General features: G+C 56.0%; 8 protein-coding genes and 2 non-coding genes across 10 annotated transcripts; 5 read left to right on the top strand and 5 right to left on the bottom strand.

The window, feature by feature from the left end:
- Positions 1 to 1,859: 1,859 nt before the first annotated feature.
- Positions 1,860 to 3,858, top strand: MUS18 (UV-damage endonuclease; the record flags this gene model as incomplete). The annotated part of the gene is made up of 2 exons (XM_053178603.1): positions 1,860 to 2,498; positions 2,551 to 3,858. The coding sequence occupies 2 exons, from the start codon at positions 1,860 to 1,862 to the stop codon at positions 3,856 to 3,858; spliced, it is 1,947 nt and encodes a 648-aa protein (XP_053037423.1).
- Positions 3,859 to 5,202: 1,344 nt separating this feature from the next.
- On the top strand, positions 5,203 to 7,243 carry COL26b_005765 (uncharacterized protein; the record flags this gene model as incomplete). Its single annotated transcript, XM_053178602.1, has 4 exons — positions 5,203 to 5,717; positions 5,770 to 5,841; positions 5,897 to 6,247; positions 6,325 to 7,243. The coding sequence occupies 4 exons, from the start codon at positions 5,203 to 5,205 to the stop codon at positions 7,241 to 7,243; spliced, it is 1,857 nt and encodes a 618-aa protein (XP_053037422.1).
- A 256-nt stretch (positions 7,244 to 7,499) lies between these two features.
- On the top strand, positions 7,500 to 7,587 carry COL26b_005764. The gene has a single exon. It is a non-coding gene; the product is annotated as a tRNA-Tyr (tRNA).
- Positions 7,588 to 8,188: 601 nt separating this feature from the next.
- Positions 8,189 to 9,266, bottom strand: GCH1 (GTP cyclohydrolase 1; the record flags this gene model as incomplete). Its single annotated transcript, XM_053178601.1, has 3 exons — positions 8,189 to 8,494; positions 8,554 to 8,858; positions 8,921 to 9,266. The coding sequence occupies 3 exons, from the start codon at positions 9,264 to 9,266 to the stop codon at positions 8,189 to 8,191; spliced, it is 957 nt and encodes a 318-aa protein (XP_053037421.1).
- Positions 9,267 to 9,981: 715 nt separating this feature from the next.
- Positions 9,982 to 11,045, top strand: COL26b_005762 (uncharacterized protein; the record flags this gene model as incomplete). Its single annotated transcript, XM_053178600.1, has 2 exons — positions 9,982 to 10,584; positions 10,665 to 11,045. 2 exons carry the CDS (start codon positions 9,982 to 9,984, stop codon positions 11,043 to 11,045), a joined length of 984 nt encoding a protein of 327 aa, XP_053037420.1.
- Positions 11,046 to 13,939: 2,894 nt separating this feature from the next.
- COL26b_005761 (uncharacterized protein) lies at positions 13,940 to 14,647 on the top strand (the record flags this gene model as incomplete). Its single annotated transcript, XM_053178599.1, has 1 exon — positions 13,940 to 14,647. The coding sequence occupies one exon, from the start codon at positions 13,940 to 13,942 to the stop codon at positions 14,645 to 14,647; it is 708 nt and encodes a 235-aa protein (XP_053037419.1).
- Positions 14,648 to 14,924: 277 nt separating this feature from the next.
- On the bottom strand, positions 14,925 to 15,942 carry COL26b_005760 (uncharacterized protein; the record flags this gene model as incomplete). The annotated part of the gene is made up of 3 exons (XM_053178598.1): positions 14,925 to 15,521; positions 15,573 to 15,776; positions 15,898 to 15,942. The coding sequence occupies 3 exons, from the start codon at positions 15,940 to 15,942 to the stop codon at positions 14,925 to 14,927; spliced, it is 846 nt and encodes a 281-aa protein (XP_053037418.1).
- Positions 15,943 to 16,106: 164 nt separating this feature from the next.
- On the bottom strand, positions 16,107 to 16,194 carry COL26b_005759. The gene has a single exon. It is a non-coding gene; the product is annotated as a tRNA-Tyr (tRNA).
- Positions 16,195 to 16,570: 376 nt separating this feature from the next.
- On the bottom strand, positions 16,571 to 17,491 carry COL26b_005758 (uncharacterized protein; the record flags this gene model as incomplete). The annotated part of the gene is made up of 3 exons (XM_053178597.1): positions 16,571 to 17,045; positions 17,105 to 17,213; positions 17,275 to 17,491. 3 exons carry the CDS (start codon positions 17,489 to 17,491, stop codon positions 16,571 to 16,573), a joined length of 801 nt encoding a protein of 266 aa, XP_053037417.1.
- A 777-nt stretch (positions 17,492 to 18,268) lies between these two features.
- On the bottom strand, positions 18,269 to 19,720 carry COL26b_005757 (uncharacterized protein; the record flags this gene model as incomplete). The annotated part of the gene is made up of 2 exons (XM_053178596.1): positions 18,269 to 19,389; positions 19,636 to 19,720. The coding sequence occupies 2 exons, from the start codon at positions 19,718 to 19,720 to the stop codon at positions 18,269 to 18,271; spliced, it is 1,206 nt and encodes a 401-aa protein (XP_053037416.1).
- Between the last annotated feature and the right edge of the window lie 231 nt (positions 19,721 to 19,951).

Below are 19,951 nucleotides of genomic sequence, written 5' to 3'. Positions count from 1 at the left end.
CGATCTGCAGTGAGGTCCTGCATTGACTTGGGTCAGGTGTCGTGGTATCGCCGGAGCATTAATAGATATGCTGGGCTGGGTTCGGTGAGCTCGTCAACGGCCAGAGCCGAAGTCCATGTTGGACCAGGGGATGAGGCATCTGGATCCAATGCGAAAGGTGACGGGTTGACGGGCTGGCGGAGCTTGTGTTCCTGAGGTGGGTGAGTGTGGCCATCGAGCTTCATCGAAGAGCAGTATTGCGGCTGATGGGAGGTGTCTGGAACGGGGCAAGTGCAGTGGCCGGGTGCTCGGTGAGACACATCCGCTAGGGCAGGCGGGACGCGGAAGGAGTGAACCACAGTTCTCGTCGGGTCGCTGCTGTCATCGTGGCGTAACGCTGTGAAATCCGCGTCCAGGCCCAACGGACCAGACATTGTGCCCCACTGTCCAAACGAGCCGCATTGCAATGTGACACTGCACTCGCTGCAGTGGATGACTGAAGCGAGGTCAGAATTCGCTCCTATCCTCTTCTCGGGTCAAGGTAAGTAAAGGTAAGGAGAGATGAGGCTGGTAGGTCAAGTACATAATGCCGTGGCGGTGGTTGGTCGACGGGTGGCGTTGTACGTGCATTGGACTTTCCCAGTGACGTCGAAGCTCCTGCCGACGATTCGTTTGGGGACCAATGACGCAGGTGAAATGGACCAAGCTCCTCCCCACAATCCACCTCGCACCTTCCACTTGCCTTCCACCTGCCACCGGCGCACCTGCCTTCTGTCTCTCTTTCGCGTTCCACCTCCCTTCCCATAGGACAGGTCCACGGGTGACTTCATCGTGCCTTCCATTGTTCGTATGTTCCTTCCGAAGCGAAGGCAGGTACCTGGCCAGAAAAAGAAAAGCAAAAGGAAAGACCTACCCTTGCCGCGTGCCTGACCCGTGTCTGAGAAGGCGAGGGGCGAAACCTCCAGAAGGAAACCGCCATCCCGTCCCATCAGCTTGATACCTACCTGCCTTTCCTCGCCTTCCGTGCTTCCCACCTACCTCGCCTAAGAATTTGCATTACTTTGTGTGCCCGTTTCTCAGGGCAGGAGGGCAGGCAGGCATGAGGGGACGAGCGCGTGGCTCATCGATGCGGCCTTTCCTTATCGAGATCGAAATGCCTATTCGCCATTGCACTAGACCCATCACAAAGAAGAATTGCATAGCGTCGCCGGCAGGCATTACATCTTCCATCTCACCTCCTGCCTACGCACCTACGGTACCTTACCTACCTCGTTGCCATCCATGCCCGTCTTCAGGCCTCCTGACGACATCCAGTCTCCTCTGCCTCTCCTTCCGCGCTAACATGCCCTCGTCTTGTCTTCCCGGCTCTCTCTCACGCTCTCTCTCACGCTCTCTCTCTCTCTCTTCCTCCTGTCCACAATCCTCTCTTCCCGACTACCTCTCCTCTTCTGACCCTTCCCGTCCTCAATAGCTTCTCGCCCGTGCCTGCTATCCGTCGCAAGAAGTCCATGTAAGGCAAGGTACAATCTGACACCCAGGGGATACATGCCTCAGACAGTGCCCACCAGCACAAACACAGACACACAAACACCCACTCTCGAGCATAATCCATCCCCCCAACGGCCCAGACACACTCATACATCACTCATCCCAATCCATCGTCTTCTACTTCCATCCGTACCTCCCCGGTCTTTGACTGCATGAGGAGCTTTTCGTCCGCCACAGCCAATCAACGGCTTTGCGCAAAGCGTCTTCTCCGTAACACCACACCCGTGCCGTCACCTGTCCCGCCCCTGAGCTCATCACTTGCCCGCTCATTCAGCCTTTCCCTATTGCCTGTGGACTACACTTACAACTCTCCGCTACTTAACTCTCTCGTCATGGCTGCTCCCAAGCGAAGAAAGTCTACCACTGCTGCTGCTGCTGCTGCTGCTGCTGTTGCCGACACCGCCATCAAACCTGAGGAGACTACCAATCCAGAAAAGGCCCCCCCTGCCCCCCGGAGGTCCAGTCGCCGCATTCACGACGTCAAGAAAGTCACCGAGCCCGGCGCCGGCATGCGCCCCACCCCTTCCGACCTAGACAAAGAGCCACCTGCCAAGCGTCGCCAGCTCAGTCGTAAGATGCTCAAATCCCACGATGGCGTTCGACATGCCATGAGAGAGCTCAGTGAGATGGAACACCGTCTCCAAAATTCCACCAGGAATCAGCGTCTTGCCGTTGAAACCAGCCACGTCGTTGGCGGCAATAAGAAACGTCCCGAGGATCAGTCTTGGCGTCCTGTTGTCAAAACGGAGCTGTCCAATCCTGAAGAGCGCGCCCGTGAGGTGGAAGAGCAACGATCCGGGACCCCGGACTTGGATGTCGCCCCTATCGAGGGCCCTGAGGCTGAGGGTGCCATTGCAGACGTTGAAGACGATAAGCTTCGAGAAGAAGACGCCCCAGAGCGGGGCGCAGCGAGAGCACCACCAGTGAATAGTGACTATCTTCCACTGCCTTGGACAGGACGTCTAGGTTATGTAAGTGCTTCATGGCTTCGTTCTTGTATCAATCGTGCTGATGTCGTCAAAGGCGTGTCTTAACACATACCTACGAGCCGCCAACCCGCCGGTCTTTAGCTCAAGGACATGTCGCATTGCATCTATCATACAGCATCGGCATCCTCTCGCTGATCCAAGTCAGCCTGAGCATGCCACAAAGAACCGACCCGATGACACACAGCCTGCTGACATCAAGCTGGGCCAAAAATACGTCCAAGAGTTGGGATTAGCAAATGCTCGAGATATTGTCAAGATGCTTCAGTGGAACGACAAGTATGGTATCAAGTTCATGCGCCTCAGCTCAGAGATGTTTCCTTTCGCCAGCCACGAGGAATACGGTTATCGACTCGCAACATTTGCTGCAGATGCTCTTGCCGAGGCTGGCAAGGTTGCTGCTCAACTTGGTCATCGACTAACAACACACCCTGGCCAGTTTACACAGCTTGGGTCCCCACGTAAGGAGGTCATAGCCAACGCTGTGCGCGACTTGGAGTATCACGATGAGCTGCTCTCGCTTCTGCGTCTTCCCGAACAGCAGAACAAGGATGCGATTATGATTCTTCATATGGGAGGTACATACGGCGACAAGCCCGCCACTGTGGATCGATTTCGAACCAACTATGCGAAGCTCAGTCAGTCTATCAAGAATCGTCTCGTCTTGGAAAATGACGACGTTTCCTGGTCGGTGCACGATCTGTTGCCCATTTGCGAGGAACTAAACATTCCTATGGTACTCGACTTCCATCATCATAACATCATATTCGACGCGAATGAATTGCGTGAGGGCACAGAGGATATCAGACAAGTTTTTGATCGTATCCGCGCGACATGGACTCGCAAGGGAATCAGGCAGAAGATGCACTACAGCGAATCGTGTCCGGGTGCTGTCACACCACGAGACCGGAGGAAGCACTCACCACGCGTGAAAACACTACCTCCCTGTCTGCCCGATATGGATCTCATGATTGAGGCCAAGGACAAGGAGCAAGCCGTCTTCGAGCTCATGCGCACATTCAAGTTACCTGGTTATGACCTTTTCAACGACGTCGTGCCTTACGAACGGGAGGATGAATATCGAGCAAACAAGAACGGGGCTGCTAAGAAGAAGCCGAGAAAGCCGAAGAAGAAGAAGAAGGACGATGATGGCGATGAAGAAATGGAGGAGGGGGTAGGCGAGGCTGGCCCAACCGAGGCCGAAGCAAAGACAATCCCTCCAGAGGAATTTGCTATGGGCGGCCCAACACGGCGGGTGTATTGGCCCGAAGGCATGGAAGAGTGGCTGAAGCCTAAGAAGAGGGAGGTCAAGCGGAAGTCGACGGTTGTCAAGGACGAGTCATGAGAGGTCGTCATATGTATCACCTGTATAACCTGTATCATAGCCATTTCAAACAATCAATATGTCTCACTACGAAGAAACGAGCTTCGACCGGCGTTCATCCATGGAGTAGGTCAAAAGATGAAATTGTATAGAATTCACTCAGTCAGCGTTGTGGGCCTGGTGATGATCATATGGTGTATTTGTGGACTGAGATCGCCAGGTCGGCGATTGGGTGGCGAGTGGCCCAACTTTTCGGGCCCAGGAACTGACGTATACGTATGGGGTCACGGGTTTTGACAGGCATTATCGATCTGGCGAGGTCTTTTTCTGCTAGACGCAACTGAGGGCCGAGTGAACAATTCTTTTAGAATGGAGCAGTCTTATGCAGCATGCGGTGCAACCACAACACTGACAGAAACATCAACAGAGTTGCAACAATGACAACAGGCTTGCGTCCATATTTTCGCGACATGAAACTTGCGCTTGTAGGTATCTGAACCACAGAAGAGGAGATGATGAAGAATCTGAACTCCATCTCAATAATAGAGTACCGCTCGGTTTGTTCATTGGCAGTCCATCCGCATCATATTCGTTGATGAAGACCCGACCAAGTGGGATGAGAAGCAAAGGGATTGAGTTTCCAATAGGATGAAAATGGGCACAACTGCCCACATCACGTATCTGGTCTCGCCTGTCCTAGCCGACTCCCGAGATATCGAAATGCCAAACTGCCGAGAATCCGTTGCAGATGGGGCATGCCTTATCACAGCCATCTCGAAATGGAACCAACATCGAAGCTTCCCACCCCTTGATCCGATGTATGACGATAAGATAGAGTTCTGACCTGCCAAACAAGCACCAACAGCAATCGCTAGCCCCATCACCTCACGCACATCGCTCGAGGTATCGTCGATGATACCGTCGCTTAGCACATATTCCTCGAATCAAAACCCCAACCGCTGTCATCGTCACGCGGGGGGAGGGCTACAGCGCGCCGTGGCACCTTATCTAGGTTCCATCGCCTTCAGGGGTGCCACAAAGCTTAGCTCGGGACGACGTCAAGGACGCCCCGGCATATCTCTTCCAACACGCCAGTCGATATCGCGGGGGGTTTCGAACCGCGGCGTAGATGGTAAGTGGTGGGCTCTGTTATCCGGGACGGTCGCACCCGGCGGGCACTCTGATTAAAAGCACTCGGATGAACCGCCATCACACCACGTATGATTGTAGGAAACATAAAGACCGTAGTCCATCCCTTCTCTTTGGGGTAATTCGTGTGACATTCCGCCGGTAGAACTATACTGGTTCGCCCCTATGACATCGTGCGCCTGAAGTCGTCCCGTCTCTGAGACACCTGGAGCAACCATGCCCGGCCACCCGGTCGCGCCCACGGTCACGGACGGCAGCCAAGAAGCTGGAGACCTGTCTATTTCACAGCTTAAGCACGAGAAATCCAACTCGCGGTCTAGCGGGTGCGGTAACGGACATGTAGTCGACATCATGCAGGAGACGCCAAACATCCACGACCCGAACGTGACGTTCGAGGAGTACCTGTACTGGGCGAGCATCACTCGCGCGGAAGAGCAAGAGGCGAATGCCAGATACGTCCAAGCCAGAGGGCCTGTTACCATCAAGAGCGTGATCAAGGACAGGTTCAGGAAGGGTGACGAGCACGGGCAGTATGAGAGCAGCGGCGGCGCTCCGGACACGAGGGAGAAAAGCATCGGGAGCGACAAGACCTTGGTTCCTCCCGGCGAAGGGGTTGTGGGAAGCGTAACGCAGGAAGAATGGAAGAGGGCTAGCAGGGCGATGAGAACAGCCGGCTGGGGTGCCATATTCTATCTCATCACGACGGATATCCTGGGACCCTTCTCAACGCCGTGAGTATTCATCTCTCCAGCTTTATCACAACTTCAGACTGACGGGTTCTAGATGGGCCTTTGCGCAAATGGGATATGGCCCAGGCGTGGCTCTCTACACCGTCTTCGGCATCATGTCCTTGTAGTAAGTCCTCCTCATCTCTCGGTCGAGCACCCACGCAGACTGCTCACAGAACCAGTTCGGGCTGGATCCTCTACAAATCCTTCCTCGGCCTCGACTCCGACCGGTACCCTCTGAAAGGCTACGGTGACCTGTACTTCCGCGTATTTGGGACCTGGGCGCGGCATGCCATCAACTTTGCGCAGGGCCTGCAGCTCATGCTCTTTGTCGCGGTCCTCATCCTCGGTAACGGACAGTCGATCTCGCAGATTTCCAAGGGACCCAACGGTGACGCGGGGATTTGTTTCGTTGCATGCCTTATCATCTTCATGGCGGCAGGGTTCATTCTGGGACAGATTAGGACGCTGCAGCGGTTCTCGTGGATCGCAAACCTGGCTGTTTGGGTGAACCTGTTGATCATCTTCATCTGGTGAGTGCAGTCGCGCAGTCAAGCCAGACTCTTGCACCCTGGCGCAATGTCCCCTGAATGTACTGACCATGACATAGCATGGGCGTCGTGGCACACTCCCCTCCGAACTTCGCAGCGACCAGAGCCTCCTTCGGCGACGCCTTCGGTCCCGGGCCAATCCACACGTACGCCGGCACCCCGCCCAACGGCATGGCATCGGGCGGCTCCGGCTTCTCGGCCTCTCTCAACGGCCTGAACCAGGCAGTCTACTCCTACGGCGGCTGCCTCATCTTCGCCGCCTTCATGTCCGAGATGCGGCACCCGATGGACTTCTGGAAGGCGCTCCTCCTCGGGGAGGTCTTCATCTACTCCATCTACCTCATGTTCGGCATCTACGTGTACTCGTTCCAGGGCCAGTACAGCTTCAACCCCGTCATCCAGGGCCTATCGCCCTACGCGTGGCAGACGGCCACGAACGTCCTCAGCCTCATCACGGGGCTCATCGCGGCCGGGCTGTACGGCAACATCGGGATGAAGGTGCTCTACGTCGAGTTCCTGCAGGGCGTCTTCGGGGCGCCGCCGCTGACGGCATCGGCGGGGAAGATGCTCTGGGCGGCCGTGATCCCGGTGTACTGGGTCATCGCCTTCATTGTCGGCGCCGCGGTGCCGCAGTTCTCGCTCGTCTCTGGCTTCATCGGCGCGCTTTTCATCCTGTCCTTCACTTACACGCTGCCGGCGTTGCTTGGGCTCGGGTACTGGATCCGGAAGGACGCGATGTTGCCTGGGGAGGAACGGTTTGACCCCGCGACGGGTATTTATCACTACGTCGATGGCGGGTTCTGGCGGTACTGGAGGGGCTTCATGAGGAAGCCGCTCTTCAACTCCTGGAATATCTTCTACATGCTTGGCGGCATGGTCACGACGGCGCTGGGGATGTACTCGTCCATTGAGGGGCTGATTGAGGCATTCAACGGCAAGTCGCAGGCCACGAGTTTCGGTTGTGCGAGTCCGGTGTAGGCTGGAGACGAGAGGTTAGCGGCTTGGCTATCGACATTTCTCACCTTTCAATTCTGTAATTTCTCAATTTCGAATACAATTGCCCACGGAACTGAATGCGGAGGACAGAGCTCCACGTGGACCTCGCAGCCCACACCAATACGGCTCTAAACGGGCATCATGCAGGCAGAAAAATGACTCGGATGTAGCCCGCCCCTCTTGGGACCACAGTCCGGCCTTCCGAGCATCTCACCAAGAGAGGCTTAGCCCCTAATATCTCCCCTTGGTGTAGTTGGTTCATCACGTTCGACTGTAATGGTTACATTGTCATCGAAAGGTCTCTAGTTCGATTCTGGAAGGGGAGAACCAATTCTTTTTGCGCTTTCTGCTCCGTGGTGTGGATATAGTGTTGTAACGTCTTTTGCTAACCGTGCCAAAAGTTTCCGCTGCACTTCGATCAGTTTTGTTCTGTTTCGTTTGGCCTCCTGCAGACAGCTTGACCCTACTGCAGACCATTTGGCCTGCAGATGCATCGGCCTCCTGCATACGCAGGGAGACGTGACCGCTTCGACGTTCGAGCACAAAGACAGAATAGTATGCCGGTAGATGCAGGCTAGTAGTTGCGGTGGCTGAAAGTAAGCAAGCAAGCCAACGGCCGGCAACTCCTTGTTCAATTGTATCTGCGCTCCGTGTTGAAAAAACAAAGTGCATGCGTGCGCTGTTGAAACAAAAATTTTAAACCCAGAACGAGCGTTGAGCTCCCTTCTCATGAAATCTACCCTCAGAAATATCGCCAATGCTTGACCCAATGTTGAAAAGATGGTCTCTCCCATTCGTAATGCATGACCCTGTAAACCAAAACGCCGTAGTAATAGTAGCATGCACCCAAAGCCGCCACACTCATGCCCCTCACTTCGGAGGGAGGAGGGGTTGTCTCAGGCAGGGTGATTTTCTCTGAATGCGCCTCTATGTCTTCAGACCCACCAGGCTGAGGAACTCGTTCCTGGTCTTCTCCTTCTTTTCGAATGCGCCGAGCACGCAGCTGGTAATTGTGCTGGTGGTCGTCTTCTGCACTCCGCGCATGACCATGCACAGGTGGCTGGACTCCATGACAACAGCAACACCCTGAGGCTTCAGGATCTCCATGATAGCGTTGGCCACCTCCTTGGTCAAGCGCTCCTGAATCTGGAGACGTCTGGCAAACATCTCGGCAATGCGCGGGATCTTGGACAGGCCAATGACTTGGTTCTTGGGGATGTAGGCAATGTGCATCTGTGGTGTTCCCAGTCAGCTTTTACGTCCAGTCAGTCATGCGACGCGGTTCTACATACCTTGCCTGTGAAGGGAACGAGATGGTGCTCGCATTGACTGAAGATCTCAATATCCTTGACAATGACCATCTCATTGTGGCCCTCCTGGAAAATGGCGTTGTTGACAATGTCGCGAACGTTTTGCTGGTAGCCCTTGGTGAAGAAGAGCATGGCCTCGGCGTAGCGTCTCGGGGTGTCGAGGATACCGGGCCGGTCGGGGTCTTCGCCGACGCATTCGAGAATGGTGCGGACGGCGCCCTTGAGCTTCTCAAGTCTCGCGGCGGCCTGCTCCGGGCTCTCCTCAAGTCGCTCGCGAGTTCCAATGCCTTGTGAGGGCAAAAGAGTTAGTCAATGGCGGGCGCGGGGCGGGGCAATGGTGTGATCTTACTCGGGCGACTCAGGCCATCAAAGTCAATAACGGGGCTGGGTGACCTCGTCACGGCGCCCTCGTTCTTGGGCTTCTTCACCTTCTTGGAGGAGGAGGATGTGGTATCCCTGGGATCGCGAGCCGGACGGCTCAAGCTGGGACGACGATGTTTCTTGGAGTTGCCGTTGAGCTCGGCGTCGTCGCCCTCGCGCTTGCGCTTCGACTTGTCTTTCTTGCCCCGCTTGCTGCTGCTGGCCTGGCTCGCGGTCTCGGCATCGCTTCCGTCGCTGGATCCGCTGAGACCGTTGGGGTGGCTGTGCTTGGTCTTCTTGCCCTTCTTGAGCTCGGCGCCCTCGGATTGTGTCATTTTTGGAGGTATTAGGAGGGCGGATTGGTGATGCGGAGGGGATTGAGAGGTGTAAGTGGGAGGAGGATGATGGAGCTCCCGCGCAAGAAACCAGGACCAAGACACTCGGGAAGCGACCCGCTGAGAGTCATTCGCCTGGAGCTAAATCGGAGAAGAAAATTCGGTTATGGGCGGCGTGCAGCGTTATCTTATCGCGACGTAGCACCAAAAGTTCCTTCTTGAGGTGCAGCACCTTTGCACCCCAGCTTTTCTGGCGTCAGGGTCCAGTCCAGTGGAACTTTCGGCTTAGTCACCTTGCACTCGCCAGCCATGTGGCTTACCCGCCAAGGTTGACTGGCTCATTGGACCAGTGCACCTTGAGCTAGAAGTACGCAGTACCTCCGTACCTGCCCAAAGCAAGGTGGTCATGTGATCTGCCTTCACCTTAGTCAGCTTGTACCTTCCTGCGCCTGGCATTTGGGTAGCTTCCTTCCTCAAGTCGCGCCTCACTTCCAGTTTGGTCTGCCAATCGTGAATTTCGACTCCACGCCAACGTTCCCGACTTCTGCCTTCCAACAACACCCCCGAGCTTCTGAGGAACAACGGGAAGCTCCTTCTCGAGATAGATCCACGACAAAAACTCTCTAGAAACGTCCGACAGTCACTCTCGACTGCGCAGGCGTAGCTTCTACAGGACGGCCCAGACCAACCTCGACCGACTTCGATAGCCGCTACGATGGCTTCTCCTCCGTACGCAAACTCGCCGACCGCTCTGTCTCCCCCATATCCCACATCGGCCCCGCTCCCAACAACGAACAAGAAGCGCGCCTCCGAAGGCGGATCCCAGCCCTCTCTCAAGCGCCGCAAGGCCTCTACCCTTTCAGTCACCTCCGCAGCCTCCGCCCATCCTCTCCGTCAAACTTCCTTCCCTCCCGATGGAGCTGGATCTCCCTTCCCGCGATCACCGTCAGCCGATACCATGAGCGTGGTCAGTGGCAGCCAGGTTAGCGCGCCTCCTAAGAAGAAGCGCGGCCGGAAGCCCAAGAACCAGACGAACGTGGAAACCAGAGAGCAGACACCCTCGCTAGTTGGCGGTCGCGCACCGACGACGGTCAGTGGCACAGGCGCAGGAGCTGAGGGACAAGAGGATGGCGGTAACGACGATGACGACGACAACGATATGCGCATGGCCTTGGTGGACACTACAGCCAGAACGCAAGAGCAAAAGCAGGAAGAGATCAGACTTCGTGCCATGTTGGTCGAGTCATTCGACCCAGCACAATACGACCGCTACGAACTCTGGCGCGCCGCGAAGCTTACGGAGTCCGTGGTCAAGAGAGTAAGTTTGCTCCCATCTTGCCGCTGCTTTTGACGGCCTGTCATCCGCCGTCCACGCTATACCATACTCACAATGCCCAGGTCGTCAACGCAACCGTATCGCAATCCGTTCCGCCCAACGTCGCACTCGCCGTCAAGTCAGTCTCAAAACTATTCATCGGCGAGCTCATCGAAAGAGCTCGAGACGTGCAAGGAGAGTGGATCAAGGCAACTGGCGAGAAGCAATCGGAGCTGCCGACACCACCGCCCGTCTCAAAAGACGGAGAAGGCGAGGCCAGTCAGGCCGCCAAGGAAGACAAGCGAGGTCCTTTGCGGCCGGATCATCTCCGTGAGGCATGGCGGCGGTACAAAATGTCAGGCGACGGCGGCTGGGTTGGTATCCAGGGTCTGTGGCACGAACAGCAGTCCAGTGGTGTTGAAAGATTCCCTGTGCGCACCGGCGGCAGACGAATCTTCAAGTGATGAGCGAGGGTCTCGTTTGCGTTGGTCAAAAAAAAGGGGATAGTACAGGGGATGACTAAGGGGAAGAAGGGCTTGGAGGATTCGCATGATACCCATCTAACCTATGAGTTAGCATTATTATGGATGACACGCACGTCAACTTTTGACGTGCCTATCAGAACACTGCTCAGCACCCCGCGTTCTCAGTTCTTACGGATAGATGCCTTACCGTATATCTGAGAGTCTGTTCCGCGGTATCAACGTCCCAGCGCAGTCCGCGCAAACCGCCGCTCTGCCGCGGCCCGGGCGGCAGAGGAATCATAGCGACTGCGGGAATAAGTGAGGATACTATATCTTTGTCGCCTCTCGCTTTCAAGATGTGTGTCCAGGCCACGTCCAGGCAGGAGAATCAGCTGAAGGGTTCGTCTGGAGTTGATTGTCTCATGCAACTCGAAATCAGCTGCCAATGGCTGTTGCAGCATGGAAACATAGCAATTCGCCGTCCCATGATTCTTCATCCAAAAACACAAATGGCGAGACCGAGACTGGGAAGTCGACGGGCATGTAAGAAACCAGAAACGGATAGAAGCCGGAGGTCCTGTCGCCATTGGTGAGAACGACACTATGGGGTTCCCTTTTTGGCCGTCCCGATGCGAAGGGCACGCGGAGCCGAGGCCGAGTCTCTGCATTCCGTGCAGTAGCATGTTTGGAAACTGACAAGCGATGTGGCACCTACACTTTGACGCGCCGTGCGACGGTGCGGTCGTACCGGGCCAATCAGTTTCGTCTGGCGTTTCTGCGCGGCAGAGTCGGCCGAAGGTCGGAAGCTTGCCCTCCCCTCGAGACTCTCTGGCGATACATTGGCTGCCCGCGTCTCCGCCGCGGTCTAAGCTGTACCTTTTTCCGTTTCACCTGGACTCTGATACTCGCAGCAAGAATCTTGCTCTAGAGCTTCAGAGGCAACAGGAGCAACTCAGCCGACTCTGAGACGTTGGTACAGTCGGCTACGATTCAACCCTCGTCAAACTCTCACTCTCTCAGCCACCCCCACGGTCGATGGTTCAGGTCTCCCATCACACCCACTGGCAGCCACGGGGTTGGCGTGCTAAAGACCGGTCCATACCATACGGCACACCAAACACTGGTTGGATTCGGCAAGAGTTCGTGGGAGTGGTTCCTCGGCTTCACGCGCCATGTTTCTTGGGGTTGACTCAGACCGCCGCCCTTTGAGTTGCGGGAAGTCCGCCTGCAATTCATGTCAGGCAAGCTCCTTCATCGGCATCTCGTTGACAGGTGGCCATGCATGCTCGAAGGCCTTCAGCACCGGCCAACGAAGCCATCGTCGGTGGCCGCACAGAGACTGCAAGACATGGAAATGTCGCAAGGCCCGGACTCTGCGTCGATTTTCAATCAACTGAAAGCTCATGAGTTTAAGAACTTGCGATATCCCACGTCTGCTATGCCCGGGGATCGTCGAATCCCTCTACCCCGTTTGGTAGGACCCCTGGGCCAAGACCCTTCGTACATTGAAGAGACACGGCCAAGACGAAAGGGTCGAGAGGAGCTCGCGCCAGGTCGTGGTCTGATTCTCGGGCTCAACCTGCCGTGATTTTCGATGGATTTGTCGAGCCGACTTGGGTCGGCCTGACAAAACGAGCCAGCAATCAATCTGAAAGGAGCTCTCGATTCCCCAATAAGAGAACTCTGGAGCGAGAAAATCCACAGCAGAGCCGTGGAATACAGCCGTGGGGCTGTGGGGGATCGCCAGATCTCCTGGGCTCGGGGAGAGTTGAGCAGGGATCTGTCCGCACGTTTCACGTTTCACTTCGGCGAGGCACTTCGTATCATGCTGGAGGGCGGGGCGATGGGGTTGGAGCGTACCTTGCCGCTGCCTTACAACAGTTAACCCCCAACTTGCTTCGGGGACAGTTCCGTTTGATGTTTTAAAATAACTCCGTCGGTGGTTGTGCTGGTCGCCGTGTGTGTAAGTGGTGGTTGTTCAGGCGATACACAGAGGCTTGGCCAGCAAGATGGAAAGAACTTGAGCCGCAGCAGCCAGGAGTCATTCTTCAGGATGAGCAGAGTTGCCACCTTCAGGATCATCAAAAGTGAAGCGAACGCTTAATCATCTTGACTTCTTTTTCGGCGGATCGTAGTATGGATGAGAGCGGGGGAGGGAGGAAGCACCGTCAGTGGACTACCCGTCGAGCTTGTGTGGAATAAGCACCTTACCTTGAGCAGGGTTGAGGCACCCAGGTCGACGATCGCCCCAGGAAGACTGATCCATCGATACTGCCGTAGAAGTCTCACGATTCGTGCGATGCGAGTGGCTCAGCAAGCACTCACTCTCCTTCTCGCGTTCCCGCCTGGAAGGCCAGCCGGGGCTGGGCTCCCTAACTGATCCATGCATTGACGTCAGGTAGCGAAGACAGCAAGTCAATGCGATTGCGGACGGGAGGCCTGCCCCGGTTCGAAGAAGCGCCGTCGAAGCAGTTTCCCCCCTCCTCTGCTTGTTCAAAACCATATGTGGTGGTGTTGGGCTACGAGGGTGAACCGTGGGCTACATGTGAGACGGATTACGCTTTTGGGAAAGTGATGAGCTGAGATTCCAGATAATGTTACCGTCTGTGCGATGAAGGTTGTTTTGCCCCCTCCTCTGTCTGTTCTGGGTGTGGGTGTCTCTCATGTCTTCGAATCTTGGGTCCCGGATCCAGTCTGTGCCATACGTATAAGCCTTTGAGAGCCCTCTTTCCTTTCCGTCGATTTTTCTTTGATCCCCCACGATTGCTGGTCAAACACGGAACAAAGAGATACCTTCGGACTTATACCCCCTCTCTAAACCTACACACCTAATCCTACGCTACACCTCTTCGAAGGAACATCAACCGTCAAAAAAAAAAAAGAAAAAAGTCACGATGAAGTTCACCACCGAGATCACCCTCCTTACCCTGGCTGCCGGCGCCTTCGCCGAGATGCCCACAAGGGTGCAGCGCGACGTCCCCTCCGTAGTCGAGCGCGACCTGGCCACCATCTCCGGTGTCATCCAGCAGGTCGACAACCAGCTCAAGTCCCTCAACACGGCCGTCCAGGGCTTCAACGGCGACATCAACGGCCTGGCCACGGCGGCCGGCAGCCTCGTCAGCACCCTGCAGCAGGGCACAACGCAGGTCGACGCCACGAGCGAGATCACCCTCAACGAGGCCCTCAACCTCCAGCAGTTCGTCTCGGGCCTGCAGTCCGACGGCAACGCCCTCATCAAGGGCCTCAACGACAAGAAGCCCGAGTTCGAGAAGGCCAACCTGTGCAACGTCATCGTCACACAGATCGACCAGACCGGCACCAGCGCGCAGAAGCTCATTGATGCCGTTGTCAAGAAGGTGCCGCAGAGCGTTCAGTCCGTCGCCAGCCAGCTGGCCGGTTCTTTCGCCAAGTCTCTGAGCGACTCCAAGGACAACTTCTCCCCTGGCAAGTGCAACAACGCCAACGGCATGGGTGGTGGCATGCCCAGCAACGGCACAATGAACGGCCCCAAGACATCTTCTCCTGCGAAGGCCGGCGCCAGCGCTGTTTCCATTAGCATCGGTGCCATCGCTGCGGCGGCATTCGCTACCCTGTTGCTGTAAGCGCGTACGCAGAGATTTAGATCGTAACAACAAGCAGAATGGAGGAAAGCGTTTGGGAGGAGTTTCATTTCATTTTCCTTTTTTTTTTCTTCCAGGAACGAGGCACAAGGTGGTACTTGGAGAAGAAAACTTTCAAATTTGTCTATGGCGGACCTTCTTTATGTGTGTCGGCATGCTGGAAGAATGGCGATGCGCTGTATCATACGAGTTCAGGTAGACAATGCGGAGCTTGCTTCGTTGGACTGAATTCATCTTGACTCCTCAACAGAGCCGATTCTCAGTCTGTGTTATCAGTTTGACTGGCGCGAGACGTGATAGCCCTGGAGCGAAGGCCAGGCTCCTCGCCAGAAGCGGTGCGAAAGACGGATGTTGAAGAGGGCATATCGTGCAGTGCAATTCCATTGCCTGCCGAAACGTCGTCTGCATGGTTTGAGTTCACTTCCGCGGGACTGGGACGTCCGGCATCCTCCTTCGCAAGCATTTTCTTCCGGAACCACGGCAAAAAGTTGTAGTATCCACCGCAGGCGAACACGCCGCACCAGAGTACGAATTCGGTGGCGTAGATAATGACACCGAGTATGTCAACGGAAGGCTGGAAGAAGATTGACGCAAGCGAGAAGACGTCTCCAGCGGCGTCGATCGCGACGAAGATGAACGAGATGCCGCGGACGGTGCGGTGGACGTAGATGTCCCAATAATGCCGCAGCACGCCGGCGGCGAGGAGGGCCGCGGAGAGCACGGCCATGACGATCATCGGCCACTCGGTGCCGCGGGACTTGGGGATGCGCAGAGCGAAGACGAGAGCTGCCTGGATCCCGGCCATGACGGCCGCGATGGGAGTCACGACCGCGAGGGAACGGAGGACGGACCAGTTCTGGTCATGTCAGCTGTCCGAGACGAAGAGCGCGGGATTCGGAATGCCTACCCGTTCGTAGTAGCAGCACTGGATCCAGGTTGCCAGACTTAGGAACGTCAGAATCTGGGGCTGGATGCGAAGGGCGATGTTGAAGTCCTCGACAATGTTGTAGACACCCAACGGCACACCGGCCCAGGCCCAGAGCATCATCATGGAGGGTTGCAGGCCGGTCGCATTGTGGCGACGGTAGTTGATGATGATTTGCGGGATGAGCTGGTTACTAGTCAGACGGGCGATGGTGGGTGGAGATAAGAGATGCAACGGACCTGGATTGACCAGCAGACCTGCGATGTGTAAGTTTGGCTTCATGTTTTGGTGGTTGTGAAATTCTTACTGCGCCCAGTGTGCCCAGGGCGTTAGCGGCAGCTGGGACATCCATTGCAAATGCGTTTGGTGACTTTTCTAATTGAGGGGCTTCTTCATGAGTAGTGCAGATGGACGAGTAATAAGGCAGTCCAGCTTCTCTCATCAGTCTGCTGAAGCAATAAAAAGGAGACAGCCGGCATCGGCAAGGAAAGCTCGACAAAAGTCAAAAAGGATGGTTCTCCCCTTCCAGAATCGAACTAGAGACCTTTCGATGACAATGGAACCATTACAGTCGAACGTGATAAACCAACTACACCAAGGGGAGTAACGGGGCTGAGCCCCGCTTGGTGATCTGTTGGAGGAAATCCTAGCGAGCCGTACTAAGTAGGGCTTACTGCGGGGCATCTTCGTTTTGGTGCTCTCACCTCCGTTGTCGAGGACCAGTGATGTGTTATCTCTCACTTTCAAGTAATTCTGCCTCGTGGAGATACCTCTGCGGCGTTCTCAGCCAAGACCACTGTGCTTCCCAGGCGGGAAGTGTTCCCACCCGTGTAGTGCATGGCAGAGTGGTCTCGTTGAACTGCCCTGTATTAGAGGCGCATTGCCCTGTTCTGCTTTATGATATTCATCCTCTCCGTGATATTGAATGCTTGATCGCACTCTTGTATCATCACCAGAGACTTCCTCGCGCCCTCACCTCATTATGACACCGTTCTCGGGGTATCGCCAAACTCACCCTTCTCAACCGCTTCGAGCCTAGGGCCGACCTTTGTCCAGATTTCCTCCGCGACCTCCTCGACACTAGCACCGGCATCAACGACAACCAGGTCCTCCTTCTCCTGGCGGAAATCGGCATCCTCGCGGTCCTCCTCTCCCAACGTGCCATCAGGCCCAATCCGACCACGATGAAGACCCCAGAACAGCTCACGCACCCGGCGCTGGAACTCAGCCTTCTCATACACCTCGCCTCCCCAGCCCCCACGCTCCTTGGCGACCGACTCATCGAGGTCCAGGAATAGGGTAAGGTCGGGCCTCGGCAGGCCCAGCTCCGGCGCGCGGGCCCAATGCAGGTTGAGCGAGGGATTCTGCTTGGCGGCGCTGTAGACGATGCCCGAGAGGTAGTATCTATCGCAGAGGACTGTCGTTCCTGATGCGAGGAGAGATTTGATGTTTTCTCTGGTTGATATCAGCAAGAAATCCTCCTGTACAAGTTTGATGACGGGTACGAGACTTACACAGCCTCCCACCTGTTAGCGCTGAATAGCAAGTGAATAACGTGGTCCTCCATCTCCAAATTGCTCTTGAGATACTGATCAATCATGTTCCCGGTAGGAGATGTCCTGTCTGTTGCCTCAATCCCATCAGCCCAACCCCAACCCAAAGGGCCCAGACAGCCAAGACTCACCAGGGAAGCGCATGGCCTTCGTCTTCCTTCCCAGCTCGACCAATCTCTGCTCGAGAAGCTTTACTTGTGTCGTCTTACCACTGCGGTCGAGACCCTCGAACACAATGAAGGCGCCACGGGTGACGCCGGCGGGAGGGGCTCCGCCGTCCTCCGCAGGAGCTCCCGTTGCGGTGGACGAGGCTATGGCCGCCGTGGCCAGGTCGTTGATGGAAGCCATTGGTCCGGCGGGTAAAGACAAGAAGGTCGACAGGTGATTGGGTTTTCTGTTTTCTAGTCCTGAACTGTGAGGGATATTGGACGTTGCAAACGGACCACCTTAATGCTGTGGATTTTGACGTTGTGAAGTTCGCAGCTGTCGTTGAGTGGTGCGGTACCTTCAGACGGTGCCACAGCGCCAACCCACTGTAGCTGTCAATGCTACCTTACCTTAGTGGTGTTGGATCGGCGGCAAGAGCAGTGGAGGCCCCGCCCGGGTTACCTGCCGCCTCAGCGCGTTGAAGCCATCGGGCCGCGCAAGTCGCGTCACGTGGAGCGCGACGGCCGACGTCTTTGGGCGTGCGGTTTGGATGGACCTTGCGATGCGCCGGAGCATCGCAATCTTTGGATTCTGATCGCATACCCAGGGGTGTCTTATATACTGAATCGCATCACGCCTGCGCCTCGTCACGTTGCGGTGCAATTACTCCTAGACATCACCGACATAGCTGCAAGACAGTTCAAACGCTAACGCACTCTATTGATGGGGATATCAATAATGCAAACAGCGAAAAGACGACAGTACTCCGATTCCACCTTTGTACACCCGTAAATCCTACACCAAAAGTGTCCCGGGTCCCTATCGCTTGTCGGCCGTCCAGTCCCATCCGAGTACCCTTGAAAAACAATAACCTAACCAACACCGCATGAATCATGGTCCCGTAATTAAAAGGATGGTGAATAGTTGGAAGCGAAGCAGAGGAAAGCCAATCGACCCAATTCGAACCGCGAGGAAACATCAGCACTCCGAAGTAGCAGCAACTACTTCCGCGTCATCTTTTGCGCTCCCGCTCTCCCAGAGCTCAAAACTCTCCCCGGTGCCTTCTATAGGCTCAAGAACAGCTGCATTGGCTGCTGGCTCAGTAGACTTGCCCATCAGGTCATCGACATCTCTGGACTCAACGACGGGCTCGTCCGACTCGGCCTGGACTTCAGGCGGGCAGTCGTGCACCTCGGGAACTGGGGCGGAAGCAGCAGGCTCCTCCTCTTCGTCCTCATCAGCTGGGATGATAATGACCGATGACTCGTCGCAGCCGAGAGCGTAGAACTCGCTGGCGTCCATCTCGCCCAGTGCTGTCCTCTCCTTTTCAAAGATCATTTCGTCCTCGCTTGCGCGGCGGGCGGAGCGTCTGGCCGAGGTTTGGCTGACATCATCTGATGGCGGCACATTCTCCTTATCACGACCTTCGGCGCGATCCAGGCTGAGCTTGCGCTCGCTCTCCTCATCGGAGCTAATGTCGAGGACGCAGGTACCGTGCTGAAGCATGTTGGTCATCTCCTGCTCGGGAGTGTCCTCGTGAATGTCAAAGAACCATGAAGACTTCATCTCGGGCTCAAGCAGCTCTTTGGGCGCGCTGCGCGAAGACGAGGCGACAGACGAACGGGCGGCATAGCTAGGGATGGTGCCCTTGAGGGCGGCATCAAGACTGAAAGGAGCAGCACCAGAAGACGTAGACGACAGGTTGAACATGGGCGGGTCTACACGGGTGTAGGGGCCGGCAGTCCGGCGGCGGCTGGAGAGGAGGCCAGAGCGCTTGCCACGGGTCGGCGAGCGGCCGGCGGGCGCGGAGAGCGGGGACGACTTGACAATGCCGGCGTTGATTCTGGCAGCGGGCGACTTGGGCTGCAGCAGACTGCGAGGGCGGGGGAGAGTCGGCTTCGAGCTGGTCAACGCGGGGCTTTCGGCCAGAGGCGCGGCCTTTTTCAGGATAAAGGAAGACGGCTTGAGGGAGTCCTTGGAGGGGAAGAAGCTGTCGAGGCCCTTGGATCGCTTAGAAAACACGGATGGATCGACATTTTCGAAGTCGTCGGTTTCTACGTCGGAGGCCTTGCGCTTGGCGCCGGAAGCAGGAGAAATGGCTAAAAACGCAGCGTTAGTTGGGGTTCCTTTCCTGAGCGAAGTTTTTTGATTTCGTGTGTTTTTGGGGGTTGTTGCTTAAGCTGGCAAGTTGGGCGCATCCTTTCAGGTGGTATGACGGATCATCTCACAAGGCCACATTGGGCGACAAGATTTGGGTTTGCATTTGCAGGACATGGGATGACATGACACTGGTGGATGGAGAGGAAGGGGAATGATGTGTTTGGTCGTGATGTGATCAAACATACCATTCTGTCTATTTTTGATGCTCGTCAGGTTCTGCAGTCTTGCTCCATCGAGGGGCGCGAAGGGTTGGCGGGAGATGGTAGCCATCGTGTGGATCGTCAGCGGTGTTGTCCTTTGGGCGCGACGAGTGGATGTGAGCGCAAGTGCGCAGCGGTGCGGTGTTGTGCGGTGGTGTTGTTGTGCGTCGGCAAGATTGAGTCGATGCCCGACTACAGTACAGAGACTCCTCTCCTGATCGACGGACGAGACTCGATTCGTGGGGAACGGGGACCACGGGGGTGTAAGGCGGGGGGGACTGGCAGGTTGAAGCGGTGTCCC

This window comes from Colletotrichum chrysophilum, assembly GCF_026319265.1.
Source record: "Colletotrichum chrysophilum strain AFK26 chromosome Unknown scaffold_40, whole genome shotgun sequence".
Lineage (NCBI taxonomy): Eukaryota > Fungi > Ascomycota > Sordariomycetes > Glomerellales > Glomerellaceae > Colletotrichum > Colletotrichum chrysophilum.
Note: the sequence above shows the minus strand (reverse complement) of the source record. Positions and strands in the feature narration are given on the sequence as shown.